The following is a 27,244-nucleotide window of genomic DNA, read 5'->3' as shown; positions in this document are numbered from 1 at the left end:
ACTGTTGAAGAACATCTTTCTATCACCTCTACAAAAGTGGGAGAGAAGTGGGCATTCACTTTTGGAATTAAAAAATAAACAATTTCCACTTCACCAATAGGAAGATGAGAAGTGCTGACAATTTCTATTATTTATTTTAAGCGGACGTTTGCACCTGTATGGTCACTTTCTACAGTCAGGGCATTCCTTTCTTTGAGCATTCATGGGTGCAGTTTGTCTTCTCTTTATAGGAATAAAAAATACAAGTCCTGGGCTTCCCTGGTGGCACAGTGGTTGAGAGTCAGCCTGCTGATGCAGGGGACACGGGTTCGTGCCCCGGTCCAGGAAGATCCCACATGCCGCGGAGCGGCTGGGCCCGTGAGCTATGGCCGCTAAGCCTGTGCGTCCAGAGCCTGTGCTCCGCAACGGGAGAGGCCACAGCGGTGAGAGGCCCGCGTACCGCAAACAACAACAACAACAACAACAAAAATACAAGTCCTGACTTTTCCCTGTTTTGAGGAAGGCATGTGACCAAGCTAGAGGACAACTCAAATGCAGGCAGCCCAGAAGAAGATGGGGTGAAGGCCGCCTGATGACAGACAGGGTTGAGGGCAGCAGGGCTTTGTGAAAGGGGCAGCAGTTTCCCAGTCCAGATCATTCTGTCATGGTCTAGGGCGTAGGTCTGGAAAGCTCAGCCTCTAGTCTGCCCATCGATTCTGCCCATCAACTCTTTAAAATTCCTTTTCTGCTAAATTGGCCAGAAATATTATTTAGTATCTTGAATAGAAGTACCTTAAATAGAAGATAAAAGGACAGTTTCTTCAAAAATCCTTTTTTTCAACTGTCTATCTTATAAAAGGAAAGAATTACCCGAGCATTTGGCCAGGAGTTAGTGGTCACCCTTGATCTGGGCCCGGAATTCACCCAAAACAGACAAAATCTCAACATGGTTTTAAAAACTATCCAGTGGGGCTTCCCTGGTGGCGCAGTGGTTGAGAGTCCGCCTACCGATGCAGGGGACACGGGTTCGTGCCCCGGTCCGGGAAGATCCCACATGCCGCCGAGCGGCTGGGCCCGTGAGCCATGGCCGCTGAGCCTGCGCGTCCGGAGCCTGTGCTCCGCAACGGGAGAGGCCACAGCAGTGAGAGGCCCGCATACCACACACACAAAAAAAAACACTATCCAGTGAACAGAAGTATACAGTCACTCCAAAGCCACAGGGGTGAGGAGTGCAAGAAGATGTAGAAAAGATTCGATTACAGAGGCCACGCTGCCCTCGTGACTTGGATTATGCCCCACTCCACCCACTCTCTTCTCAAGGGACCGTCCTCCATTCTGGATCTGCTCACCAATTACAGCAAAGCCTCACACAAGGCAAACACTCCTCCTACTGGGCACCCTAACTCCTGCAGAGAGCCCCATCTCAGGACAAAGAGTCTCAGCCTACAGTCTCCTTTGTGGCATCTTTATTTTCTACCTGGTATATGAACAATGAACACAGGTCAGAAAAATCAGCTGCACTGAAACACTTCAGCCAACTGTAAGACAGAGGGGGCCTGGACATGGAGAGGGTGAGGCTGGCAATTCCAGACCAGCTTCCGCCAAAGGGCTTGTGGTCCAAGCCCGAAACCAGAGGGTGCTCTGGGTAGGACCATGCGGTGCAGACTCTGGGCAGGAGGGACAAGGAGGACCAGTCACAACGGGGACTACTGCTGGGCACGAGTTTATTGGCTTCTGGCCTCACGCTCCTGCTTGATGAAGTTGATCAGCCCATTGGTGGAAGAATCGTGAGAAGTCACTGGGCTGCTGCCATCAAGCTCAGGTTCAATTTTCTTAGCCAGCTGCTTTCCCAGCTCCACTCTGCCAGGGCGAGGAGGAAGAATGGTATAAGGAAGCTTCCAACATTGCTAGTGAAATCCACCAGCCAGCTCACAGGCATTCCCCACCCTCCCCTTGAGCCAGCAACTCACCCCCACTGGTCAAAGCTGTTGATGTCCCAGATGATGCCCTGAACGAAGATCTTGTGCTCGTACATGGCTGTGGAGGGAGCACGTTAGGGCTCTACCAGCCCAGTCCGACCTACCCGAAGCTGGGACTTCCCCACTCACTTACCAATCAAGGCTCCAAGAATGAATGGCGTGAGTTTAGTGAACACAATAGAGTTGGTTGGGCGATTTCCTTCAAAGACCTTCAGAAAACACCCAGAAATGTCCCCCAGTTAGTCGTGATTCCTAACTCCTCATACGGGAAGCACACGCTGCGCCAGAGGCTGGGATGGGCAGCTCTGTGAGGACAGCCCCTCCTACTGTGCAACGCAGGCAAGGCACTCCACGAGCCCCTGCCCTGGCCACACAACTTTATCCTTCCAATTCCAGGATGCCACCCAAAGCCCACTTCAGGAGGAGTGCTGACCTTGTGGGGCAACAGCTTCTCAGAGTCCTGTGGACTCTTCCCTGCGGCCTGTAGCTCCTTCCGGGCCTCCTCTGTTGACTTCCCCCGCATCAGGGCCTCAGTCTGGGCCAAGAAGTTGGCCAGGAGGATCTGACGAGAGAGACGTCGAGTACCATTTTGAAGCACTGTCTGAGCTTCAGGCAGATGGACAAGACTGCCTGGCACTGCCCAGCCAGGGTTAGTCTCAGCAGTCGGGGTCAGGCTGCTTGCTCCGACTCTGGAGCTTACATGGAGCAAGGGGGGACACCAGAGCACACCTGTTGACACTGGAAAGTAGGTAACGATGATAACTACCCTCCAAGGACTATGTACTACTTGCCGAGGGCCCTGTTAAGAACTTTACCAACATCTATTTTTTAAGATCCTGAGGGGGGAGAGGCATCATCTCTTTTCTAGTTGAGCCTCAGTTTCCTCAAGTCAGCAGCACTGAATCCCAGAAGGACAGAGGGGAAGAATTAGAATTCAAACCCAGGACTCCCGCGTCCAAAGCTTGTGCCCACAGTAACCCATGCTACTCTGCACACCCAAGAAAAGGCAGGATCGGTCCCCTTCAAGGACTCTGTGAGGTCAGGAGTTGGGTGGTTTTCCCCTTTGCTGCTGTGGTAGGCAAGATCTTGGCTCCCTGACCTTTGCCCCCCTGCTGTTAACGCCTGTGTGTATTATATCGCATGGCACAGAGGGATTTTGCAGACAGAGCTAAGGTTACAGACCTTAAGATAGGGAAATTATCCAGGTGGGCCCAGTGTAATCACATAGCCCTTAAAAATCACAGAAGAGGACAGCAAGTGAGTCAGCCACAGAGATGCAACAGAAGAAGATGCAGGAGAGAATCGAAGCGTCAGATGGATTCAACCCAGCCTTGCTGGTTCTGAGACCGAGTCAAGGGGGTTTCTAGAAGCTGAGAACGACCCCCAGCTGCCAGCAAAGCAGCCAGGTCTTGGTCCTACAACCATACAGAAATGGATTCTGCCAACAATCTGAATGAATGAGGAAAAGGATTTCCCCCCAGAGTCTCCGGAAGGGAACACGGTCCTGCCGACACCTTGATTTCAGCCTGTGAGAACCTGAGCAGAGACCCAGCAGACCATGATGGGCTTGGGACCCACAGAAACCACGATAATAAATGGGTGTTGTCTTTAAGCCACTAAGTTTGTGGTGGCAGGAACAGAAAACTAGTCCTGCTGACTAATGCATCAGTCTCAAGAGGTCTAGGTGTAATGTGAGCCTAAGACAGCATGAAGAGGGTCGGGACGAGGGCTTTTACCTTGTGATGCAAACCCTTCCTTATCGGGTGCTGCGTCTGAACAGGGATGAGGAAGTCACAGGGTATCATCTTGGTACCTGCGAAGGGCACTGTGGTCACCCAGGAGCCTATCCCCACCCATGGGAACCACCCATGTGGCCTACAGGAGAACGCTGACCTCACGGAGGAGTCTTTCCTGGCGTGCCCTCCCCGTCCCCAGCTGCACTCCTGCCCAGGCCAGATGAGCCCTACCTTGGTGGATGAGCTGGTAGAAGGCGTGCTGGCCATTGGTCCCTGGCTCCCCCCACACAATGGGGCCTGTCTGGTGGTCCACACGGGTGCCGGACTTGGTGATGTACTTCCCATTGGACTCCATGTCACCCTGGAATGGGGCCAGAAACCCAGGCATCGATCTGCAAGTCTTTCTCCTTCATGCACATGCCCAAAACCAGCCTGGGATGCACCAGGCACGCCTGCCCTGCCCTGGCTCTGTGAGATACGGGCAGGCATGATTCTTTTATGTCCCCTCATCTGGGAGGGCACAGCTCACAAGCTTTTTGGCTTCGACCGCTCTGAAGGACCCATGACCAGCAGAAGGTGTATACGGAGGTCCAGGGAGGACCTCCCTAAGAGCAGAAACGGGTCACAAAATCTTCAACTGATTTCTTAATGGAGAGGCAGGCTGGAATCCGGACTGTATAGCCTTTGAGGGCCATCACCCCAACTAGACTCTGGGCCTTGGGGAGCCTCAGCCCCTCCTCCAGTCACAGGATCCACTGGGAGAGGGGCTGCTCTAGGGGGGCTGTGGAGATTCCAGGGGCAGAGGGCTGTGAGTAGCCCAAAGAGGCACCATAGGCTGGGTGTAAACTTGCTTTTCTGGAGGGACAAAGGCAGTGCAAACCATGGGGGTGGGGTCCCAGGCTGTGGCCCACCCTGTCGGGTGATGTCCAAGAAAGAAGTGACCTGGCTGAGGCACGTGCCCTGAGCCAAGCCAGAGCCTGACTGGCCAGGGCACCATGATGGCCACTCACGCCCCTCCCACGGTAGCCAAACTCAACTGATTCCAAAGATTCTCCATGAGGTGGGGAGCACAGGGGGGCCTTGGACACGCCCAAGGGTAATGGAGGAAAAGGCCGCTGGAGGAGCAGGAACCTGGGCACCCAGGCTCACGGGCCCCCCAACCCAAGGCGTGGCCTGGCAGCTGGTACCTGCTGGAAGTAGGCAGCAAAGCGGTGCAGGTACTGGTCGTAGGGCAGCATGGCATGCGTCTCACACCCAAAGCAGTTGATGTACCACACGCCCAGCAGAGCCAGCAGGACGGGGGCATTCTTCTCCAGGGGCGTCGTGCGGAAGTGCTGGTCCTGAAATGAGAACAGGGTGGGCGGGGGCTGAGCAGCTTCCCAGGAGGGAAGGAGTGAGGGCGAGGGGGAGGGAGCTGGACCAACCACAAGCTTCTGGCCAGCGACTGGCAGAGAACACAAGCCCCAGCACTTACCATCCAGTGAGCCCCTGAGAGCAGCTGCTCGAAGTTATCAAATCCTGCAACACAAAAGCAGCGTCAACAGAAATGGTCACGCCCTAGGCCTCCTGGACGCGCGGACACAGCTTCTTCTGGAACCGGGGAAAGGCTGGAGGGGGAGCCAGAAGAAACAGGATCTGGGAGGACGTGGGCCTGTAGAAAGCCCCTCTAATCAGAGTCAGCCCTGAGCACAGAGGTAGCTCTAGGGCCACCTGGCGTGGAGGAGCGAGCAGAACCGCAGTTGTGAGGGGCGGGGAGAAAGGCCAACCTACAAACCCGCAAGGAAACTCGGCCCTTCCCACCTGACCTGAAAGAAACATTCCAGCCAAGGGCAGAGAGGCCCGCGGCCTGTGGGAACGGGAAGGTGTTCAGGGACACGAGTCCCCAGCCCGACTTCAGACGGCAACACGGTCTCCCGAGACAGAAACACAAACATGCACACTCACCCACGTGCAGGGCAATGGAGAGTCCGATGGCTGACCACAGCGAGTAGCGGCCTCCCACCCACTAGGAGAGACAGGAAAAGGCGCTGAGGAAGGGCTGGCACACCCCGCCCCCCTCCCTCCTGCCACGGAACTTGCCCCCTGAGAACCATGCTCTGCTACAGGTGAAGCTCTGCGGCCCTGGGGCCAACCCACCTCTGGGAAGCAAGACAGCAGGCCAGGCGCCGGCAACTGCTGGGCCGACCAACAGGGCAGAGACTACACGAGGGACTGACCAGAGCCACGAGACTCAACCAAAGACCTTACCGTGGCTGACCCCACCTCCTCAGACACCGACAGACCGGCGCCTCATACCTGTGCCAGGTCCGGCCTCCCCAGGCACCAACAGACCCAGCGCCTAGCCCTCCTCCTTGGACACGGACAAGTCAGAATCCCATACCTGTGTCTGGTTGTGCCTCCAAGGACACCGACAGACCCAATGACTCGTACCTGTGTCCAGCCTCTTTAAACACTAAGAGACCCAGCGCCTCATACCTGTGCCCACGCATACTTCCTTGAACAATGAAAGACCCAGCACCTCCTACCTGGCCTTGGCCCCTGCTCCTCAGATACTGATAAACCCAGTGTCTCATACCTGGGCCTGGCCTTGCCACTTCTGACAATGAGAGATCCAGTGCCTCATACCTGTGCCCATTCCCGATTCCTCAGGCTGTACTGACAGACCCAGCACCTCCTAGCTGTACCTAGCCCTACCTCCTGGGACACTGACAGGCCCAGTGGCTCATACCTAGGCTTGACTGACCTTCAGCCTCTGCCCAAGACACACTGAAGTCTACTATCCACACTGTGCCTTCTCGTGCCACACTGCAGACTCCACTTTACCTTCAGAATCCTCAGATCTCCAGTCACGTCTTCCTAACAACTATTTATGGAACACCTACCATGTTCCTAGCATAGGCAATACAAACAATCCACGGGGGAGAAAGATATAAATGAAACAATCACGCCAATAAATGTGAAAATGAGATAAAGTGCTTGGGAGAAAGGAAACCAAGAATAAAAGGACTCTGAGGGTGCTTGAGCCTGGATGTGAAGAATGAGTAAGTGTTACCCAGGGAAGCGCAGAGAGAGGAGAAGGATTCCAGCAGCCAGAACAGCATATGCAAAGGTCCTGCAGCAAAAGCAGCCTTTCTCAACAGTGAGAGAATTAAGCCCCATGGAAAATGCTTTGAGTGACTCAATTTCTCAGTACTACCAAGGTTGGTCCAAGGCCAGCACCCTTCTAAAGGCAAAAGAGAGATGCTAATTCATTACATCCAATGGATGCCTTGGGGCATTAAGGCTTAATTCTATCCTGAAAGCCTGACGAGACAGGCTGGGCAGGAGGAAGTGTAGCACAACCTAGAAGATGAAGGAAGGAGTGAGAACTGGAGGGTAGAAGCTGAGAGGCAAGGCTGGAGAACCAAGAAGTCTGTGGGTGAGGAGCGAATGGAAGCAGGAAACCATCTAGGAGCCCCAGTGGTCGTCCACAGAATGATGCTACCCTGAATGGGGGCGGCAGGGATGCAGACCACTGATTCAGGAGGTTCAATTAAAAAGGATGAATTGGAAAAAAAGAAAAAAAGGATGAATTGGAGGAATGACAGAATCAAATGTGGCCCAGATGTTTCTGGCTTGGATAATAAGATGAATGATGGGGCTCTTTACCTAGAAAGGGTCTGGGTTTGGGGGAACCTTACCTGACTGTCACAGTCCCACAGACCACACCATGCCTGACACTGGCTCTCAGATCTCACCCAATAGACTCAAATCCAGAAACTGGCCTGAGCAGACAGCCAGCACTCAGACCAACAGACCAAGGCTGCTGACCTTGACTGAGGTCAGGTTCTCAGACTTCACTTTTGTTTTGGGAGAGCCCAGCAAAGCTAGTGTCCGATTTGAGCCTCTGAGACCTCAAGCTGTGGACACAGGTCCTTAGACCTCACCTTCACCGGCAGTGGGTCTCACACCACGCCTTAGAGATGTCGCTCTGCAGTCAGTTCCATGTTCTGTGCCTCACCTGCCCCAGAGCCTCAGACCTCACCTTCTCCAAGCAGGTATAATCCAATCTCTTTCCCCACTTGATTAATTCAGACCCTGCCAGCTAGATCCCAATGTGACAGACCACACCTTGGACTGGTTACAGATCCTCAGGCCTCTGCAACACCCTGAGCTCTGCCCATCACACCTGACCAGGGTGCTAAGAACAGCCGGCTGACACGGCTCAGCTCGTTCAACCTCTCCTACCTGAACCCAAGGGCTCCACACACCTCCCCAGGTAGACCCAGGTACACACACCTACGATGACTCTGCCTTTCCCTCGATGAGAGTCCACTCTACCCACCTGACCGTGCCTGAGCCTACCACTGAGGGTCCCACCTGTGTCTGACCCACCTTCTCAGGCCTTACCCATCATACCAATTACGTATTTCTAGGCTAGATCCTGCCCCATTCGTTTCATCTAACAAGCCCGGGGATGCCAATTTGTACCTGAACCGGGGGACAAAAACCCCCACCTAAGATTGTGTTTATACCTCTGCCCATGTGACCCTGGTCCACGGACTCACGGACAAAGCCAGGTCCACATAGCAGCCCTGGGTATGCATGCAATGGCTTCACCTGGGAGGTCAACTCTACCTACTTGTGTTCAACTCCAGTACCTCAGACCACAGGGTTATACGCCTGTCAGAGGCAGGCTCCAGACAGCTCAGTTAATGACCCGGGCTTCACATACCTGTCTGTGCCTAACCTTGACCCCTCACATCTCAACTGACAGACCCAGGCCCCCCTCCCTGAGCCCAGCACTCAGACTCCTCACACCTTCCCGAGGGGTCCAGCTCTCTCTCCACGGGCCTGGTCTCGGCTCCCAGGCCTAACCTGAGAGAGCCAGGTCTACCGTCTGTGTCTCACTCGGCTTTCCACATCTCACAAACAGATCCAACACTATCAACCCCTGCTTGGCCTGGGCACCAACACCTCAGTAAGGAGCCTCCAACTTCATCAGATGCAAACATCTCTGCGTATCTGTGCTCAGCAGACCCCACCGAGAGATGTGGTTCTACCTACTTGGGATTAACCCCAGACCTAACTTCTAGGACCTGGGTCAATGTACTTCATGCTCCAAGGATTTCACCTGCAAGACCCAAGCATACATACAGCTGGCCCCAAAGTCCTTGCTTGAGAGGAGCCACACCCACCTACTCATGTCTAACTTAGAGGCTGCGTATCTGCTATGAGCCCCGCAGAGTCCCGCCTACCTGCAGAAAACCCCAGTGCTGTGGGCCTGAATTGAGGCCGCTCTACCAACCCAGGCTTAACCCTGGTCTTTCAGGCATCACCAAAAGACCAAGGGTACATACCTTTGCCTGAATCCAACACCTGAAAGAGCTAAGTCTACCTACCTGTGTTCAACCGTAACTCCTTAGGTCTCCTCAAGACTATACCTGGCAGACAGGCTTTGCCTACCTGCCTCTGACCCAGGCTGCTCAGACCACATTTGCTGGGCCAGCTCTGCCTACTTGTACATGACCCTGGTTCCTCCGACCACACCTAGCGGACAGCTCTGCCTACCTGTACATGACCCTGGACCCTCAGTCCATACCTGGCAGACCAACTCTGCCTACCTGTACACGACCCTGGATCTTCAGACCATACTTAGTGGACCAACTCTGCCTACCTGTACATGACCCTGGGCCCTCAGTCCATACCTTCCAGACCAGCTCTGCCTACCTGTACATGACCCTGGATCCTCAGACCATACTTAGTGGACCCACTCTGCCTACCTGTACTTGAGCCTGGATCCTCGGACCATACCTAGTCAGACAGCTCTGCCTACCTGTACATGACCCTGGATCCTTAGAACCTAACTAGCAGAATAGCTCTGCCTACCTGTACTTGACCCTGGATCCTCAGACCATACCTCTTCAGACAGCTCTGCCTACCTGGACATGACCCTGGATTCTTGGACCATACCTAGCGGACCAGCTCTGCCTAGCTGTGCTTGACCTTGGATCCTCAGACCATACCTGGTGGACCAGCTCTGCCTACCTGTGCTTGACCCTGGGTCCTCGGACTACACCTAGTGGACCAGCTCTGCCTACCTGTGTTTGAACCTGGATCCCTGGACCATACCTAGTCAGACAGCTCTGTCTACCTGTATTTGACTCCAGATCCCAGACCATACCTTATGGACCAGCTCTGCCTATCTGTACTTGACCCTGAGTCCTGAGACTGTACCTGGTGGACCAGCTCTGCTTACCTGTGCATGACTCTGTCTCCTCGGACCATAACTAGTGGACGAGCTCTGCCTCCCTGTGCTTGACTCTGGGTCCTCAGACCATACCTAGCGGACCAGCTCTGCCTACCTGTACATGACCCTGGCTTCTTATGCTGTACCTAACAGACCAGCTCTATCTACCTGTATGTGACCCTGTGTCCTCAGACCATACCTACCCAGCCAGTTCTGCTTACCTGTACATGACCCAGGATCCTTAGAACCTAACTAGCAGAATAGCTCTGCCTACCTGTGCTTGACCCTGGGTCCTCAGTCCATACCCAGTGGACCAGCTCTGCCTACCTGTACATGACCCTGGATCCTCGGATCATACCTAGTGGACCAGCTCTGCCTACCTGTGCTTGACCCTGGATCCTCAGACCATACCTAGCCAAACAGCTCTGCCTACCTGTACATGACCCTGGATCCTTAAAACATACTTAGTGGACCCACTCTGCCTACCTGTGCTTGACCCTGGATCCTCGGACCATAGCTAGTAGACCAGCTCTTCCTACCTGTACACAACTCTGGACCCTCAGACCACACCTGAAAGACCAGTTCTGCCTACCTGTACATGACCCTGGATCCTCAGACTATACCTAGTGGACCAGTTCTGCCTACCTGTACACAACTCTGGACCCTCAGACCATACCTAGCAGACCAGCTCTGCCTACCTGTACATGACCCTGGATCCTCAGACTATACCTAGTGGACCAGCTCTGCCTACCTGTACACAACTCTGGACCCTCAGACCATACGTGACAGACCAGCTCTGCCTACCTGTGCTTGACACTGAATCCTCAGACCATACCTAGCGGACCAGCTCTACCCACCTGTACATGACCCTGGCTCCTCAGACCATACCTAGCAGACCAGCTCTGCCTACCTGTACATGACCCTGGCTCCTCAGACTAGACCTAGTGGACCAGCTCTGCCTACCTGTACACAACTCTGGACCCTCAGACCATACCTGACAGACCAGCTCTGCCTACCTGTGCTTGACACTGGATCCTCAGACCATACCTAGCGGACCAGCTCTACCCACCTGTACATGACCCTGGCTCCTCAGACCATACCTAGCAGACCAGCTCTGCCTACCTGTACATGACCCTGGGTCCTGAGATTGCACCTAGTGGGCCAGCTCTACCTACGTGTACTTGACCCTGGGTCCTCAGACCATACCTAGTGGACGAGCTCTGCCCACCTGTGTTTGACTCTGGATCCTCAGACCATCCCCAACGGACCAATTCTGCCTACCTGTACATGACCCTGGCTCCTCGTGCTGTACCTAGCGGACCAGCTCTACCCACCTGTACATGACCCTGGCTCCTCAGACCATATCTAGCAGACCAGCTCTGCTTACCTGTGCTTGACCCTGGCTCCTCAGACGATACCCAGAAGACCAATTCTACCAACCTGGCACCTTACACTGTACCTAGTGGACCAGCTCTGCTTACCTAAGACCACATGTGGCAAGTCAGTTCTACCTGTGACTGAGCCTGGCTTCTGAGACTGCAGCTGGACGGCCAGCTCTGCCTACCTGTGCACGACCTTGGATCCTCAAACTGCACATGGTGAGCCACCTCTGCCTACCTGTGCTTGTTCCTGGCTCCTGAGACTGCCTCGGCAGGCTAGCTCTGCTTACATGTACCTCATCTCAGCTCACCAAACGTCATCTAAGACATTTGGTTCTTCTTACCTGGACTTGGCTGTGACTTCTGAGATTTCACTGGACAGACCCAGTTTCCTGAACTTGCTCCACAGACTTTACCTGACAGACCGTGCTCTACCCACCTGTGCTTAACTCACCCTGACAGACCCAAGGATAAAACCTGTACCAGATGCAGACTCCACAGACCTTACCTGAGAAACTCAATTCCACATACCTGTGCCTGGCCACAACTCTTCAACTTCGTAAGACATCTCTACAAGACAAGCAGAGATGCAGTTCTACCTACCTAACCTGACCTTACCTGGGAGATGCAGATCTACTCACCTGTGCCCAGTCCCAGCTCCCAAGATCTCACCTGAGACACCTACCTCTATCCACCTGTCTTCACTTCATATTCTCAGAGATCATCTAAGAGATCTAGGTCTTTCTAGATGAACCCAACCCTGCCTCCTCAGGGCTCACCTGACAGATCTGTTCTACCTACCTGTGCCTGACCTCAACTGTGGGACAGAGTTTAATGAACCTAAACATGGCTTTTCAACCTACTTCTGGCTTACCTTTGGCTTTACAGATTTTACCTGAAAAACTCAGTTCTATCTACCAGTGCTGAACCTCAGCTCCTCAAATCTGGAATACAAACCAGGGACTGACCTCAGCAGCTCAGACCTCACCTGTTCAAGAACCAAAAGTACAAACCTGTATCTCACCTCAACTCCTCAAACCTTACCTGACAGACCTGCTCTGTGTACCTGAGACAGACGCAGAATTCATGAACCTTCCAGATGGATGGATGCAGCGCTCCATCTCTTTGCCCGACTCCAGCTTTTCAGTCCTTTCCCAGGGGACGCAGGACCATCTCCAGGACCATCGCCCTGAGCATCACCAGAACTGCTTGGACAACACCTGAGGACACAGTTCTGACCCGGACCCGATGGTGGATTTCTAGTCCCACCTGTCAGACTCAGCTGTGTCTCTGCCTACCTTTGGTTTTAGTGTCCTTACCTGACCAACACACTGCTGTCCAGATGTGCCTGATCTTGGCTCCTCAGGCCTCCCCTAAGACACCTAGTTATACACACCTTGTCTGATTCCAGCTTCTGAGACCTCAAGCAGACGTGGCTTTACAGACCATGCTGGCAGACCCCACTATACAAACCTAACCTGAACAGACTCTTCCCAGAGACCTGACAGATCCCTGGCTGCTCATCTCAGCCTGAGGGAAGCCTGGCGAGAGCCCACTGGTGCCAAACAGTGTCTGAGTGACTTGGGCCTCTGACACTTCTAGAGACCTTTGTCTCTAGACCTTTGTCTACCATAAGCCTCTCACAATGCACCTTAGCGACGTGCTTCCCTGGTGGTGCAGTGGTTAAGAATCCGCCTGCCAATGCAGGGGACACGGGTTCGAGCCCTGGTTCGGGAAGATCCCACGTGCTGCAGAGCAACTAAGCCCGTGCGCCACAACTACTGAGCCCGCGTGCCACAATTACCGAAGCCCGCGCGCCTAGAGCCCATGCTCCACAACAAGAGAAGCCCCCACAATGAGAAGCCCGCGCACCGCAACGAAGAGTAGCTCCCGCTCGCCACAACTAGAGAAAGCCCGCGTGCAGCACGGAAGACCCAACGCAGCCAAAAATAAATTAAAAAAAAAAAAAAAAAAGAACATGTACCTAATTTTGGCTCCTCAGACTCCACTTGATAGAATAAATATCTGAATTCTTCCAGAATTCACAGACCTCACCCGTACCTTTACCTGTCCTGGTGCCTCCTCTTCAGATACCACCTGTACCTGTCCTGGCTCCTCTTCAGACATCACCGGCCAAAATTAGCTCTCCGGTAATGCGTGCTGACTGCCTGATCCCGACACACAAGGCTGCCCCGTGGCTGGCCACAGCTGACCAGGCCTCACCGCTTACACATACCTACGCCAGACTGGACTCTTCAGATCTTACCTCAGAGCCAGAGCAACATCCTTGTATCTACTGTGACTCCTCTCTCTCACCTGAGACCCTGGGTCCAGAAATTTCACCTGTTCCTGTCCCTGGCTCCTCAGATGTCACCTTCTCAATTCACCAATATACATCCTCAGCGACCCAGGCAGGTCCTTCCAGGTATGTCTGGACTGGCCACAAAGGCCTCCACTGTGCCCACCCTGGCCACTCGGGCCTCACTAGCCAGCCCCAGCCCCATGTTCTTGTGCCCAACTGTCATTCCTAGGCCTTACCTGGGAGACCCAGGTCTGTCTCTAAGCCACACCCCAACTCATCTCTGCAGGCTGGGTGGTTACAGGCAATGACGAGCCAGGCTGCGACACAGCCCCGCTGCGCTGGGCTCCTTGGCTAGCAGGAGCCCCCACGTGTCCCTGACCACCACCTGCTCAGGCTCCAGATCCCGCAGAGGAGGAGGGTGGTACCTCCCCTCGTTTAACAGGCATGCAACATTTGTTAGAAGCTGCACAGTCTCTCTCGAGCGGGGTTCCTCATCTGAGCCACAGGACGCAGAAAAGGATTTGAGTGACTCTTCTCAATTCTTCCAAGGATGGTACATAACTAGTCCCATTCTAGAAAGAGGTTAACTCATTACACACAAAAGATGCCTTAGGGCGGGAGGGCGTAATCCTCTCCCAGACTCCAGGCCTTTAGAGCTTTCAAAGGAAGTTACATCTTCAGATGCTGCCAGCAAGCAGAGAGGTTCCAGTATAAAGGCCTGGAAGCAGCCCCCTGGGAAAATCCCCAACCGGACAATGCCCTCTTAGGTACACCTGCCGAAGTCACGTGTTAGGGCCACACCCACTGCATTCAAGGCACCCACGCCACACCCTGCACCGCATCTCTGCCCCCCGAGCCTTCCCTGCATTCTGCGACCCGAGCCCTTCTCACACCACGGCTGCACTCAGGCAAGCTGCAAGGAGAGCTCCTGCTCACTGCTTGGCACCAGCTGTGGCTCTAGCAGAGATGAGTCTGCGTGACCGCCTGTCACTAGAGTGGCCCGCAGCTCTGCCACTCAGCAACGCTGGCTTTGCGAGCTGCCCAGCGGGGCCCCACCCAGGCACCTCCTCTCTGCCACCCTCCAGCTGCCCCTGCAGCTCCTTTCCAGGCCTGCCCAGTCACACCTCCCGCCTCACCCTGCCCTTTGGTCTTTACAGGTTGCGGCTGTAGTTCAGAGAAAGGTCATCACTGAGAATAACTCACAACCTCAGCTTAGCGAGGGGGACGGGGTGGCTCCGGTTACCCCGCCCAGGGGAATGTCACCCTGGCCTTGCAAGCCCGCCCTCGGCGGGAGTGGAGCCCTCATCCTGACTGAGCGAAGCTGCTCCTGCCCCACAAGCCTCTCTGAGGGCCTCCTGCCTGCTGCAGGCATGCAGCAGGTGCTCAATAAATATCGACCTGACCTTATGGGCCCCTCATCTGCGGCTTGACCTGGCAAAGGACACATGATTCACCCACCACGGGGAAGTGCCTTTACTTACATCCCAGAACTCGAACATGTTTTGAGGGTCAATTCCAAACTCCTTCACTTTGGCCTAAAAAGGGCAAAGGGAAAGAGAAGGAAGGAAGCCTGGGTTAGCGGCACGGGAACATGTTAGCGGCTCCAGGGCATGAAGAGTCGTGCCACCACTGGGGCTGCGCTGCAGCCACCTGCGAGTCCAGGCGGGACCAGGAGCCACCCACCCCCAGAGCCAGATGCCAGGCCAGCTCACGTCCAGCACACCCGTGGCCCAGTGCTTACAAACCCCTCCTGCTGAAAGGGGCTGCACAGCCACCCTGAGGACCTGGCCCACACACTGTTCTGCAAGACCACCTCCTGGACCAGACCCCCTGGGACCTCTGGGAAACAACTGAGCACGGGCAGGGGCAACCTCCCAGGCCAGGAAACATACAGCCCGGACACCTGCCCAGCCCTTCCAATACTGGGATGGTGACCGCACCCCAGGAAGCCTTCAGGGAATGAGAGATCCTATTCTATTCCCTGGGCAGACAGGGTTAGCAACCCTTGCCTAGACCCCACAGGAGACGCCCCACTGACCAGTCTGAGCTCTACCCGCAGAAGGTGGACAGTGGCACTGTGGTTGGCCAGCCTTAAGATGTCCTTCTGTCTCCCCCCACAGGCAAGTCAGCACTGCAGGCATGGGTGGGGGTAGGGGTGACACGGAAGGAGTGGAGTCAGGAGGACCCGGGTGTGGTTCCGGCTCAGACTGCCCAGCACAAAGCCCACCACACAGCAAGTGCTCAGCCAGGTCTGCCTTCCTCGCGACCCCTGCAGCACAGCCCCGTCCTGCCCGCTGACACGCCTCTGACCCTACCTTGCACAACCCGGGGCCAGGAGGAACTGGCAGGTGGGTAACCACGTTCTAGTCCCGTGTTCTAATCCCGGCATCACTGACTCATGCAATCACTGGGTGACAAGTCACATCCCTTCATTGGGGCTTAATGTCCTTATGTGAGAAATGGGATGCATCCCCCACCCGTACCCAGCATATCCCATCTGGGGAGAGGCCAGTGGCAGAGGCCAGGGGAGGTCACATGTGTGGAATGTTGTGGCCATCAGCCAGGCCCGGGAGATGGGTGGGGTTAATGTGATCCCACTGACTGCAAGCCCCCTGCTGGAGCAGCAGAGGTTTGTCTGCCTTGCAGAAAAGGTAAGGATGGTTTGCAACTCACATTCCTCACAGGCAACCAACCCTTCTACCCCACCAGCTGAGCCAAGACCCCTGAACCTGTGAAACACACCTCAGCTGATGTATTCGGAAAGGCCATGACCCTGACCTGGCCTGGGCCCTCCCAGGGAGGTAGTATGGGAACCCTCATGGGTACTTACAGTGTTGGTAGACAGGGCAACAAAGTGCTTCGAGACTGCAGAAGGCTGCAAGAGATGAGCCAAGTTATACCACACCCATCCAGGGGCCCCCCAGGGGCAGCAACCCTGCCATCTCTGGAGAAACCAAGGCCCCGGGGGGGACCCACTGCTCCCAGTCCTCGGTTCGGAGGCTGTCGGAGGAGCCCCATGTCAAGATGGAGAGGACAGAGGGGTCAGAGGCCAGGCAGCCCAGCCTACCTCACAGGCGCACAAGGCCCAGGGTGTCTCCGCTGTAAAGCTGGAGGGGCCAGGGGTAGAGAGGATTCCACAGGGCCAGTGGCCTTAAGGAAACGGCCCTCAGCAGTTAGAGCAGCGTCTGCCACATTTGGCTTGTCTGGGCTGGCAAAGCCAAATATCTTTTTTTTCTAAATATTTATTTATTTTGGCTGCACGGGGTCTTAGTTGCAACATGCAGGATCTTCGTTGCGGCATGCATGCGGGATCTAGTTCCCTGACCAGGGATCGAACCGGGGCCCCACACATTGGGAGCACAGAGCCTTACCCACTGGACCATCAGGGAAGTCCCAAAGCCAAATATCTTAACCAGAAAGGATGCCTCCTGCTGCCAAATTCAGGGGAAATAGGGCTACAGAGCTAAGCGTGGCCACGCAGGCTGATGGGCAGGCCCACCCTGTCCTTCCCAGCCTGCACACTGCCCACTGCCCACCCAGCACTCACATCCTTGGCCGACAGGAGAAACCACTCCTTTGCTGTCTCCGCGTTGGTGATGGTCTCCTGGGTGGTGAAGGTCTGCAGGCAGAGAGTACAGGAGTCGGTCCCCAGCCAAGGTCGGTACGGCCCAGAGCCAGAGCTCAGCAGCGGAGACCGTGTGGGTGCCCAGTTACCACACGGAGCAGTGCATGCAGGTGTGAGTCACTCCCCATCACCTCCACCCACATGTCCACAAAGCCACAATCAGTGACTGTGTCTGGGGCAGGGTCCTGGAAGTAGCAACGTCATCCTGTGATTCCAGGACTTCACAGACAGAGAAAGGGGAAACGCTCGTAAGAGCTACACCTCCACCTGCCCAGAGCCCACCCTCCGCCCCCGCCACCCCACCACAGGTCAAAGGCCAGAGCATCCTCCAGGAGCAGCTGTGGACACACCTGGGGCTCCCTTCAGCCCAGACTAGGCTGTATCTCAGAACTCAGATGGAATTCTTAATATTTAATGTGCATGGATACGAGTAAACAGGGCATAGATGACAAAAAACAAAATGCTTACATCATCTGGGCATGGCTCTGGGATCAGAAAGGAGCAGACATTAGAGACAGATCTCTGAGAAAGATGGGAACGGTCCCAGGCTGAGCGCACATTCACTGAAGTGAGTGGGTATGCCTAAGATGAAGGCTCATACGGACCAGTCCAGGCTTTCATCAGGTAAACTGTTTTTGCCACCAGATAAGGAAGAGTCTGAGGGCAGCTGTGCCCACCTGATCCACAGAGCATGGCTCATTCAGAGCAGCTGGGAGAGTCCAGGGCAGTGGCAAAGCATCCACCCCCCCTCGCACCCCAACACACACAGGGTTGGGAGTCAGGCCGGGTCTGAGGGCCGTACCTTGGAGGCGATGATGAACAGGGAGGACTCCGGCTTCAGGGCGGCCAGTGTTTTGGCAATGTGGGTCCCATCGATGTTGGAGACAAACCAGACCCGGGGACCTTCTGAAGAGTATGGCTTGAGGGCTTCAGTCACCATGAGGGGTCCCTGTGGGGAGACGCAGCATCAGAAAACAAGATTCCGGGGCCCACGAGAGGTGAGAACAGCCAGGTCCCATCTCTGGAGAAACCAAGGCCCTGGATACCCCTCCTCCCCCATCCCAAGGCAGCCCCCTCCTTACCAGGTCAGAGCCGCCGATGCCGATGTTGATGACATCCGTGATGGACTTGCCTGAGTACCCCTTCCATTCACCGCTCCGGACACGCTGGCACAGAGCGGGGAGATGTAATCAGCCCAGATCCCTGAGTATAAACTGCTGCTCAAATGCATCATTACTTCTGTATCCTTACACCTCAGTCCCGACTTCCAGGCCCTATCACAGGCCTACTGAGACACAGTGTCACATCCTTGCCACACTCAGCCCCAACTAGACCCTTTTTCTCATCATTAGTAAGTGGGGTGACATCCCCACCTCACAGCGACATTGTCAGAATCTGCAAAACAAGAGCAAACTTTCAGCAGAACCTAACATGACAGAGACCAAGAGATGTGGAATGTCAACTACTGTGACTGGTCTGTGCCAGGGACAGAAATGACATACACGCAGCCAAGCTCCACATGGACCCCAGGGATTCTTGCCTCCCAGTATTCACATCCCTATAGGGTCCCCCACGCTGTACAGGGCTCACTATGCACCCATTAGGACACTGCAGAGATGACGGAGTGTGACTTCAGAAGCTGGGTCAGGAAAGACCATGCAGCTTCTGCCTTGCTCTCTTGGATAGCTCACTCTTGGGGAAGCCATCTACTATGTTATGAGAAGACTCGGTTGTATGAAGAAGCCAGTGTGGTGAGGAACAGAGGCCTTCTTCCAACAGCCAATGCCAACTCACCATCCACGAATAGGAACTGCCTTGGAAGAGAATCCTCGAGAACCCAGCAAACCTTCAGATAACTACAGCCCTGGCCGACATCTTGAGTACAACCTCAAGAGAGACCCCCAAACCAAGACCAACCAGTTAAGCCTCAATTTCTGATCCACAGAAACCGTGTGAAATAGTAAATGTTTACTGCTATTTTAAGCCAAGTTTGGGTGGAATTTGTTATATAATGACAAATAACTAATGCAGACTTTGGTGCCACAAGTAGAGTATTACCATAACAAAAATCTAAAAATATGGGTAGGGACTTCCCTGGTCCAATGGGTAAGACTCCGTGCTCCCAATGCAGGGGGCCCGGGTTCAATCCCTGGTTGGTGAACTAGATCCCACGTGCATGCTGCAACTAAGAGTCCGTATGTCACAACTACGAAGTCCACAAGCCACAACTAAGATCCCGCATGCCGCAACTAAAAAGATCCCATGTGCCGCAACTAAGATCCGGCAGAGCCAAAATAAATAAATAAATTTTTTTTTTTAAATAAAAAAATAAAAATATGGGTAAAAGCTAAAAGAGCCTTGAGGAGAGTTAGTGAAAGCCTAAAGAACATTGGAAGAGACTGTTAGCAGAGGTTTAATGGTCCTCGAGGGGGCTGCTGGTACAGATTTAAAGAAGTGGGAAGAAAACACTACTGAAAATTGTAGGAAAAAGAATCCTTGTTATGTAGTGAAAGAAAATTTAATAACACTGTTGCCTGCATTAATGGGGAAAGTAAAAGATGTATCTATTATGATCTGGATGATCTAGCTATAGAGATTTTCAGGCTGTGTTATAGGAACTACCTGGCTTCTTACTGCTTACAATAAAATACAAGAGGAAAGAAACAAGCTTAATGAAGAACTTTTAAACAAAAAGAAGCCAGGAATCGCTGGATTTGAAAATTCCCAGCCTCTCCAGAAAATAACTGATGCTGAAATTAGGAGATGGATCTTTGGCAAAGTTCAAATCCAGGGCACTGTAAGAAAAGCTTCAAGAAGTAAAGCAGAGAATATAGCTGTGAAATCCTTTGTTAAGACCTCAGAAAGAACTAAGGTGGTAACACAGAGAACATTTTGGCTGAAGGTAAGGCTTCCAAAAAGCTTAAAAGTACTGTCTCTGTGGTCTTAGAAGCAATTGTAGGAAAGGACTTATCTTGAAAAAAATCTGTGGGTATAGCTTTTGTCTAATGGAGTGAACCCCCCACCCCCAGTAAGCTTCACAGGAGACCCACAAAGTTTTTAAGATAACTGAATTGTCAGAAACACTACCAGCTTGGCCTGAAAGTGACAGAGATATTACAAAAGGAAAAGAGATCTCTGGGACTTCCCTGGTGGTCCAGTGGTTAAGACTCGCACTTCCAATGCAGGAGGGCGCAGGTTTGATCCCTGGTCTGAGAACTAAGATTCCACATGCCATGCAGCATGGCCAAAAAAATAATAATAATAAAAATTAAAAAGGAAAAGAGATCTTTAATATTTTTTATGTTTTAGGCCGTGGTGTGTGCATGTGTGATCTTAGTTCCCCAACCAGGGATCAAACCTGTGCACTCCTGCATTGGAAGTGCAGAGTCTTAACCGCTGAACCGCCAGGGAAGTCCCAGAAAAGAGATCTTTAAAAACCTACATTTCTATAGGCAGTAAGCAGGCTGAAAAAACTAGGCAATTACAAACATAGACTACCTTTCATGTAAAAAGGATGACTAAGGGCAAAGCCAAAAGCCTTGAGGAACAATTCCCAGGCCTTGAGTCCTAACCAAGCAATTGCCAACACGTGTCCTGCTCAATTTCAGAACTGCTTTGGACCAATGTTTCCTGTGTGCCTTCCACTTTCCTTCCTTTTTGAAAAGGAATTATCCTATAACAGTTATCCTACGCCTATCTCACCATTGTATGTTGGGTGTGTAGGGGATAAATAACTTGTCTACTTAATTCACGTATCTTCAGATCAAAAGGAACTGTTTTTAAGTTGTATTAAAGAAAATACAGATATATCTGTATCTAATTTAGATTATAAGGTTTTTCACTTCTAGCTGATATGGTAATGGCATATGGCTTAAGAGAAAGAGAACAGGGTACTTCACATGTGGAAGGAACATGATGAATCACTGGGAGCCAGAAGGGAGACTATGATAACCAAATTCTAAGATGGTTCCCAGCTATCCTCACCTCCTGGCACTGCATTCATGTCCTTGTGTAGTCCCTTCCCACTTCGATCAGAATTGACCTGTACAACCAAGAGGCTAATACAGAAATGAAAGAGTAACTTCTGATGCTACCTCAAGGTATTAAAAGACGTTGAGGCACTCTGCCTTGCTCTCTCTTGGATCAGTCACTCTGGGAAAAATCAGCTACCTTGTCATGAGGACATTCAACCTGTAGAGAGGTCCACAAGGTAAGGAACTAAAGCCTCCCAAATGTCAGCACTAATTACTAGTGAGCCATCTTGAGTGCAGATCCTCCAACCCCCATCAAGCCTTCAGATGAATGTAACCTTGGGCCAACATCTTGACTACCACCTTATGAGACCTGAGCCAGAACCAGTCAACAGAAACGCTGACTGCTGTTTCCAGCTGCTCAATTCTGGAGTTATTTGTTACGCACCGATAGGAAACTAGTATACGTGGCTTTCCCCAAACCAGTAAGACCCAGTAACTTTATTTCTTTTAGATAATCATCACCTGCCATGAGCAATTTTCCATCAATACAGAAAGAAAATAAGTTGCTCAGCTTTTCAACGATCAATCTCACCATGAGTTTTGTTATAATGAAGCAGCCTAGAGGGGAACTTTGTGTATCTTTACTATTACTACATATACCCTTTATTTAACCAGATAGGGGGTCTTACAAAAGCACACCCGTTCTGCAACTTCCTTTTTCAACTTCACAGTATATCCTGAACAGCACAGCAGGTCAATGCAACTGTAGCTCCCTAATTCCTAATGGCACCCAGGACTACGGTTTATGAACATACACTGACTTCACTGGTCAATCCTCTGATAAATGAGGTCAGGCTGTTTTCGGTTTTTGCCGTGACAATCAAGGTCATGGTGAACAGCCTCACCCAATCTTGGCGAACTCCTGAGAGCACAGCCATGGGGAGTGTTCCTTACCATGGAATTGCTGCTATTCAGCAGCTATTCTGAACTATAAATAGCCCATCAGTCTGAGTCAGGTATCCAGCAGCCAGCTATAAGGGAGGGCTTTCCTGGAAACAGCTTCCCAGACGACCAGTGCCACACACTCTCCACATGGCATGCCCGAGCACACAAGGGCTGACCAAACAGGGCACCCTGCTTCCGAGACACATCAGTTCTGCCACTCACAGCAGATGTCTGGAAACACCCAACCCTACATCCCATCCAAAGCCCATCACAAACACCAACCACTCTTAAGGGACATTCTGGAATCCAGATTCTCATCGGGATCCCAAGCCTTCCTCACCCTGCAAAGTCCCACTCACGTGCCTGCCTAGCCTCTAGGACGGATGCCCAGATCACCTCCTGCCGTTCCAGGTCTGAAGACGACCAGCCACACGTGGGGGACGCTGCTCTCAGGGACCAGCTGACTAGAGCCTAGATTATCACTCCCAGAGCACGCGTACAGACATGCGTAACCCACACGTACAGACATGCACACGGCCACACAAACCGTCCAGCCCACAGACATCACCCTTGCACTCCACGCTTGAGGACATCCACCAACTCTTGCAGAGTCACCATGGGGTAGACACTGAGGCAATGGCAGGTGATGTGGGGAAATCTCTAGCTGGTCTCTGAGGCAACCCCTACACCCTCACACAGGAAAAGGAAGCACAGTTGTGTGCATTAATGCTGACAGGGACAAGCTGCATGCGTGTGTACACGTGTGCCCGTGTTTCAAAGAAGAGACGACAGACATGCTAGTACATGCATAGGAAACTTTTGGAAGATTTACAGTAAACATTATAAAAGCTGCCTCTGGAGAGTTGGCTGGGGTGTGGTCAAGAAAATGTTCCATTTTAAATCTCATCTAGTTCTAGACTAGGCAATAAGGGCACATGACTAAAGAGGTTAGAAAAAGCAAGTCTCTCCCGACTATCCCATCCCTCAGGGGCCTCACTTTTCTTTTCAGAACTCTGTCCCGGCCAGATTGTCACCGTGAGCCCACAGGCGTTAGAGCTCAGGAAGGAGGCTGCTCTACTGCTGCCAGTGGTGGGTTCCCTGAGAACAGGGTCAGGGAAATTCCTGCCTTAGCAGAGGCTCCATGGCTAGCTGTCACAGAGACCACCGCCACCTCAGGCTGCATTGAGGGCTGGGGTCCTCTCCAAGGAGCGTGGAAGGGCGGCCCATCAGGATCCCCAGATTCCCAAATACAAGCACACACACACGGCCAAGGGGAAGTCCAGCCCAGCAGCTGCTTACGTGGCAGAAAGACTTTATCTTCTCCAGGACCCTGTTGACCTCTGGCATCACATCCTTGCCATCCACCAAAATGGGTGTGTTTGACCGGTTCCGAAGGGCCACGTGCAGCACTGCCCGATCCTGGGGACGAGAGTCAGCGCATGAAGGCCTCCACCCCAGGGCAGCCACACTCCCAGCTGGGCATGATGCAGTGTGGCCCCAAGAGTCAGCTCAGCCCTTTATCCACTGGACACGCAGGCCCTAAGGTCTGCTAGTACCATGGTCTCATACTCAAAACCCACTGTGTGCTCATGCAAACAGGGGCCACTCCAGGTCCTAGAGGGAAGGCAAGGCGTGTGCTGCTCCCTTACGTGCTGCAGACAGTCGCAAGGGGAGGGAGACCGGAACAGGCCTGGGACAGGCCCCAACGACCCACAGATGTTCAGGGCGTGAAAAGTCAAGGAAAGCTGAACAAAGAATGAGCAAAGGCACACTGGTGACAACACAGGTCAGAGACAAGCAATGACTGGCTACAGAGGACCCAGGCTCATGAAGCCCAGTCTCATCTCTCTGGTGAAAGTACACGGTGTTTGTTGGCTCCTTTTGAAAAGTGTCCCTGGCCCTTTGGAAGTGGAGCAAAACAGGCAACTCAAGCTTCCCTCACCAAGCATCCCATCACACCCACTACTGGAAACCAAACCAGACCCTAAGTCTGTGATAGGCTCCAGGTGGCTGGCCTTAGCAAGTGAGAGCAACAGTCCCATCAAGCTGGAGGCAGCAGATGAGTCCTTGAAAGAAACAGGTCTGAGGCTCCAGGGGGACAGGAAGGGATGATCTCAGGACTCCAACGCAGGGAGAGGCTCACTAAGGTGGAGGGCTTCATGCCACACTGCCTTCACCCCGCCCAACCTCACTCCTGTGCCACATTCTGTAGACAAATGCACCACTCCAGGAAGCCCTCCTTGATTGCCGTCTCTCAGCCTAGCCCAGCAGTGAAAGACAGGGGTGTTTGAATAGTGGCTCTGCCACTTACAGAACAACACTGGATAAGTGACTTGACCTCTGAGTTACAGGTTCCTCACGTGTAAAACGAGGATAATAACATCATGAGGATGACACTCTGAGTGCTCAGTGATTCTTATGCCTACAGGGTTCCACGGCGATTCAGGCACAGGGTGGCCAAGGCCTGGCCTTGCCACAGCTTCCTGTTGACTCCTCCCACTGAGGAGGTTGATTTTGACATGAGTCTTCTTTTCACTGACAAAACCTGTAGCAAGGATCCTGTTGACTCCTCCCACTGAGGAGGTTGATTTTGACATGAGTCTTCTTTTCACTGACAAAACCTGTAGCAAGGATCAGAGTTAACTTCTCTGAGCAGGCCTTGAGAAGCCCTCTCCCTGCAGCCTTGAGATGCTGTCCCCAGGCAGACACCGGGAGCCATTCCACGCTCATCAGACCTAGACTGCAGTCTTGGGGAAGACACACCCCAAGGCTGTGCAACTTGCTTGAGGAAATAGGCCTTCGGGCCCCTGGTTAAGCAAAAGCATTGCCTAAGAGGAGGGGTACGGACACAGGGTGATGCTGCTAACAGTCAGACGAACCCCAAAGGGAAGGAAGAGGCTGTGGAGGGTATACGGAGTCTGCCTGCTCACCTCGGTGAAGTTGATCTTCTCACCGTTGAACATGCGTTCCCGAGCAGCCTCCACACCCCTGGACTTGGCCTGAGAAGAGAATACACTGAGGCCTGGTCCCACCCACGTTGGCCACCAGGAGTCCAAGGCCCCAAGCACAAGGCTTGGTGCGGCCCCCGGTGGGGCTGACAAATGGCTGCAGACGGGTGCCCTCCCCCACTGCCTGGGGAGAGTCTGCTCAGACATCAGGCACTGAGTCCCCTGGGATGCAGGTCAGAACCTGGGGCAGGGGCACAGGGGCAACTACTGAGATCCACTAAGAGGGGTAAGTAAAGATGCTCAAGGACCTGAGGACGCCAGTAGCCCAGCTCGTCCACAACACCATGGGTCACGGGTCAAGCCTCCCCACGCAGAACGTTACCAGGTCCACCAGCATCTGCATCACAGCCTCCGTCACAAGGTTCTTGGAGTAATCCAACAGAATATGCCCATGGTTGGTGTTGAGGTTCAAGCTGCAGAAAGATGGCAGAAGCGGCTGACCACACCCCAGCCTGATCCCTGATCAGAGATGCTTCCAAAAAAAAAATCCTCCCTGTGCCAAATCCAAACAAGCCTCAGCTGGCCAGCACAGTGGTGTCGTCTGTCACCTGTCCGCCCCCCAAGCCGACCTGCAGCAGCAGCGCAGGGCAAGATGCAGACCCCTGGTGAGGAGCCTTTCCTCTGCTAAAACTGAGCTGGGGGATGAGAAGACCGAGCTGGGTGAGCTGCCCCTGCCTAGGCCAGAGAGTGACAATTCCCTCCCAGAGCTTCCACTCTGCGACTCAACTTACGCAGGGAAGGACCCAAATGACAGGGCTGGCCATCAGGGGCTTCCAGTCTGGAGCCACGGACCTCCCCTCCCGAACCCCTGTGCCAGTGACCATTCCCGACCCCCAAGATTTTCTCCTTTCCTGGTCGTTCATGGGTCTCCGGACCTAGCCTCCTGGGCAGGAATCACGGCCCCACCTCTCCACCCTTCCATCGCGGCTCCCCGCAAATCCCCCGGGCCGGTCCCACCCTGACCGCACCCTGCAGAAGGTCCCGAGCACACTCTCGGCCGGGACCGAGTGGAAGGGGGCAGCCCTTCTGAGCCTGCCGCGTCGGCGAGGGCCCTTGCTCACAACCGCGGAGGGATGGCCTGCTTCAAACGGCAGGGACTGGTGGAGGGGGAGGGGAGAGAAATGTCCCCGTGGAGGGGAAGCGGCAGAGAGGCCCAATCCTCATGACGAAGCTGCCGGGGCGCCGAGACCTCCGGCGAGCACCCGGAAACCTGCTTCAAGGAGGCGTCAAGGACGAAGCGCGGCCTGGGCCTGCGCCCAGATCCGCAGCCGGGGGCCCTCGGGGACCGCCGCCCAGCCCTCCCGGCCCAGGCCCTGCACAGCCGGACCCCGCGCGCCGCCTCCGGGTCCGGCACGTCCGCGCCCCGCCCCTGGCCCCGCGCGCGCACCTGAAGTGGTTAAAGCGGTCCTTGTCTCCTTCGAAAAGGCGGCGCAAGTTGAGGTCAGAGCCGTGCTCGTGGTACCATGCCTGCAGCTTCTTGAACTGCGGGTTCTGGGTGAGCGCGGCCATGGCGAGAGCGGCAGAGAACACGGACTGGGATAAGCACGGAGGAGGAAGCTGGGCGGGTGGCGCGCGGCAGGCGGAGGACCGGCGAGCGCAGCGAGCTTTAAGGCGCAGGTCCCCGGCTCCGCTCCGCCCCGTCCCCGCCCCCGCCCTCCTCTCTGAGGTCCGCGCCCGAGGGGCAAGCTGGTCCGCAGCCGAGGCTCGGGGGCCTCAGCTCTTCTCGCCTTGCCACCGGCGGCCTCTTGGGCTGCTGCTCTGCCGACCTCTGCCTGGAAGTGACTGAGGAACAGAGGCAGAGCCCCGGCCTGCTTCATTAGTTCGTTCATTCACCCACTTAACCCAACTCCTTACAACACTTCAGTGTTACAGGTGCTGCGGCTATGTAGGTGACAAGTAAAATATATGGCATATCTGATGCTGGGAGGTGCTAGTGAGATAAGGAACGCTGGAAAGGGTGCTGGGAATAGGGGTTGCAATTCTGAATAGAATCGTCAAGGCAAAACTCACTCAGGTGACATTTGAGCAAAAGCCTGAAGAAGGTGAGGAAGCAAGCCAGTTGGCTATCTGGGGGAGAAGTGTTCAGGC

General features: G+C 53.8%; 1 protein-coding gene across 2 annotated transcripts; it reads right to left on the bottom strand.

The window, feature by feature from the left end:
• Nucleotides 1-1,307: 1,307 nt before the first annotated feature.
• Nucleotides 1,308-26,854, bottom strand: GPI (glucose-6-phosphate isomerase). 2 transcript variants are annotated; one of them, XM_079908115.1, is made up of 18 exons: nt 26,544-26,854; nt 25,479-25,569; nt 25,079-25,147; nt 23,448-23,567; nt 18,312-18,395; nt 18,032-18,178; nt 17,152-17,223; nt 16,435-16,479; nt 15,086-15,139; nt 5,639-5,699; nt 5,169-5,212; nt 4,882-5,034; nt 3,926-4,055; nt 3,695-3,771; nt 2,392-2,520; nt 2,092-2,167; nt 1,950-2,016; nt 1,308-1,839 (listed from the first exon to the last, which is right to left on the bottom strand). In XM_079908115.1, the coding sequence occupies exons 1-18, from the start codon at nt 26,663-26,665 to the stop codon at nt 1,704-1,706; spliced, it is 1,677 nt and encodes a 558-aa protein (XP_079764241.1). In that variant the 5' UTR covers nt 26,666-26,854; the 3' UTR covers nt 1,308-1,703. The 2 variants fall into 2 exon arrangements, with proteins under 2 accessions (XP_079764241.1, XP_079764242.1); XM_079908116.1 differs by lacking the exon at nt 26,544-26,854 and adding an exon at nt 26,125-26,446 and having other exon boundaries at nt 1,311-1,839.
• Between the last annotated feature and the right edge of the window lie 390 nt (nt 26,855-27,244).

Source organism: Stenella coeruleoalba (assembly GCF_951394435.1).
Source record: "Stenella coeruleoalba genome assembly, chromosome: 20".
Taxonomy (NCBI): Eukaryota; Metazoa; Chordata; class Mammalia; order Artiodactyla; family Delphinidae; genus Stenella; species Stenella coeruleoalba.
The sequence above is the reverse complement of the archived record's forward strand: the minus strand, read 5'-3'. Positions and strand labels throughout refer to the sequence as shown.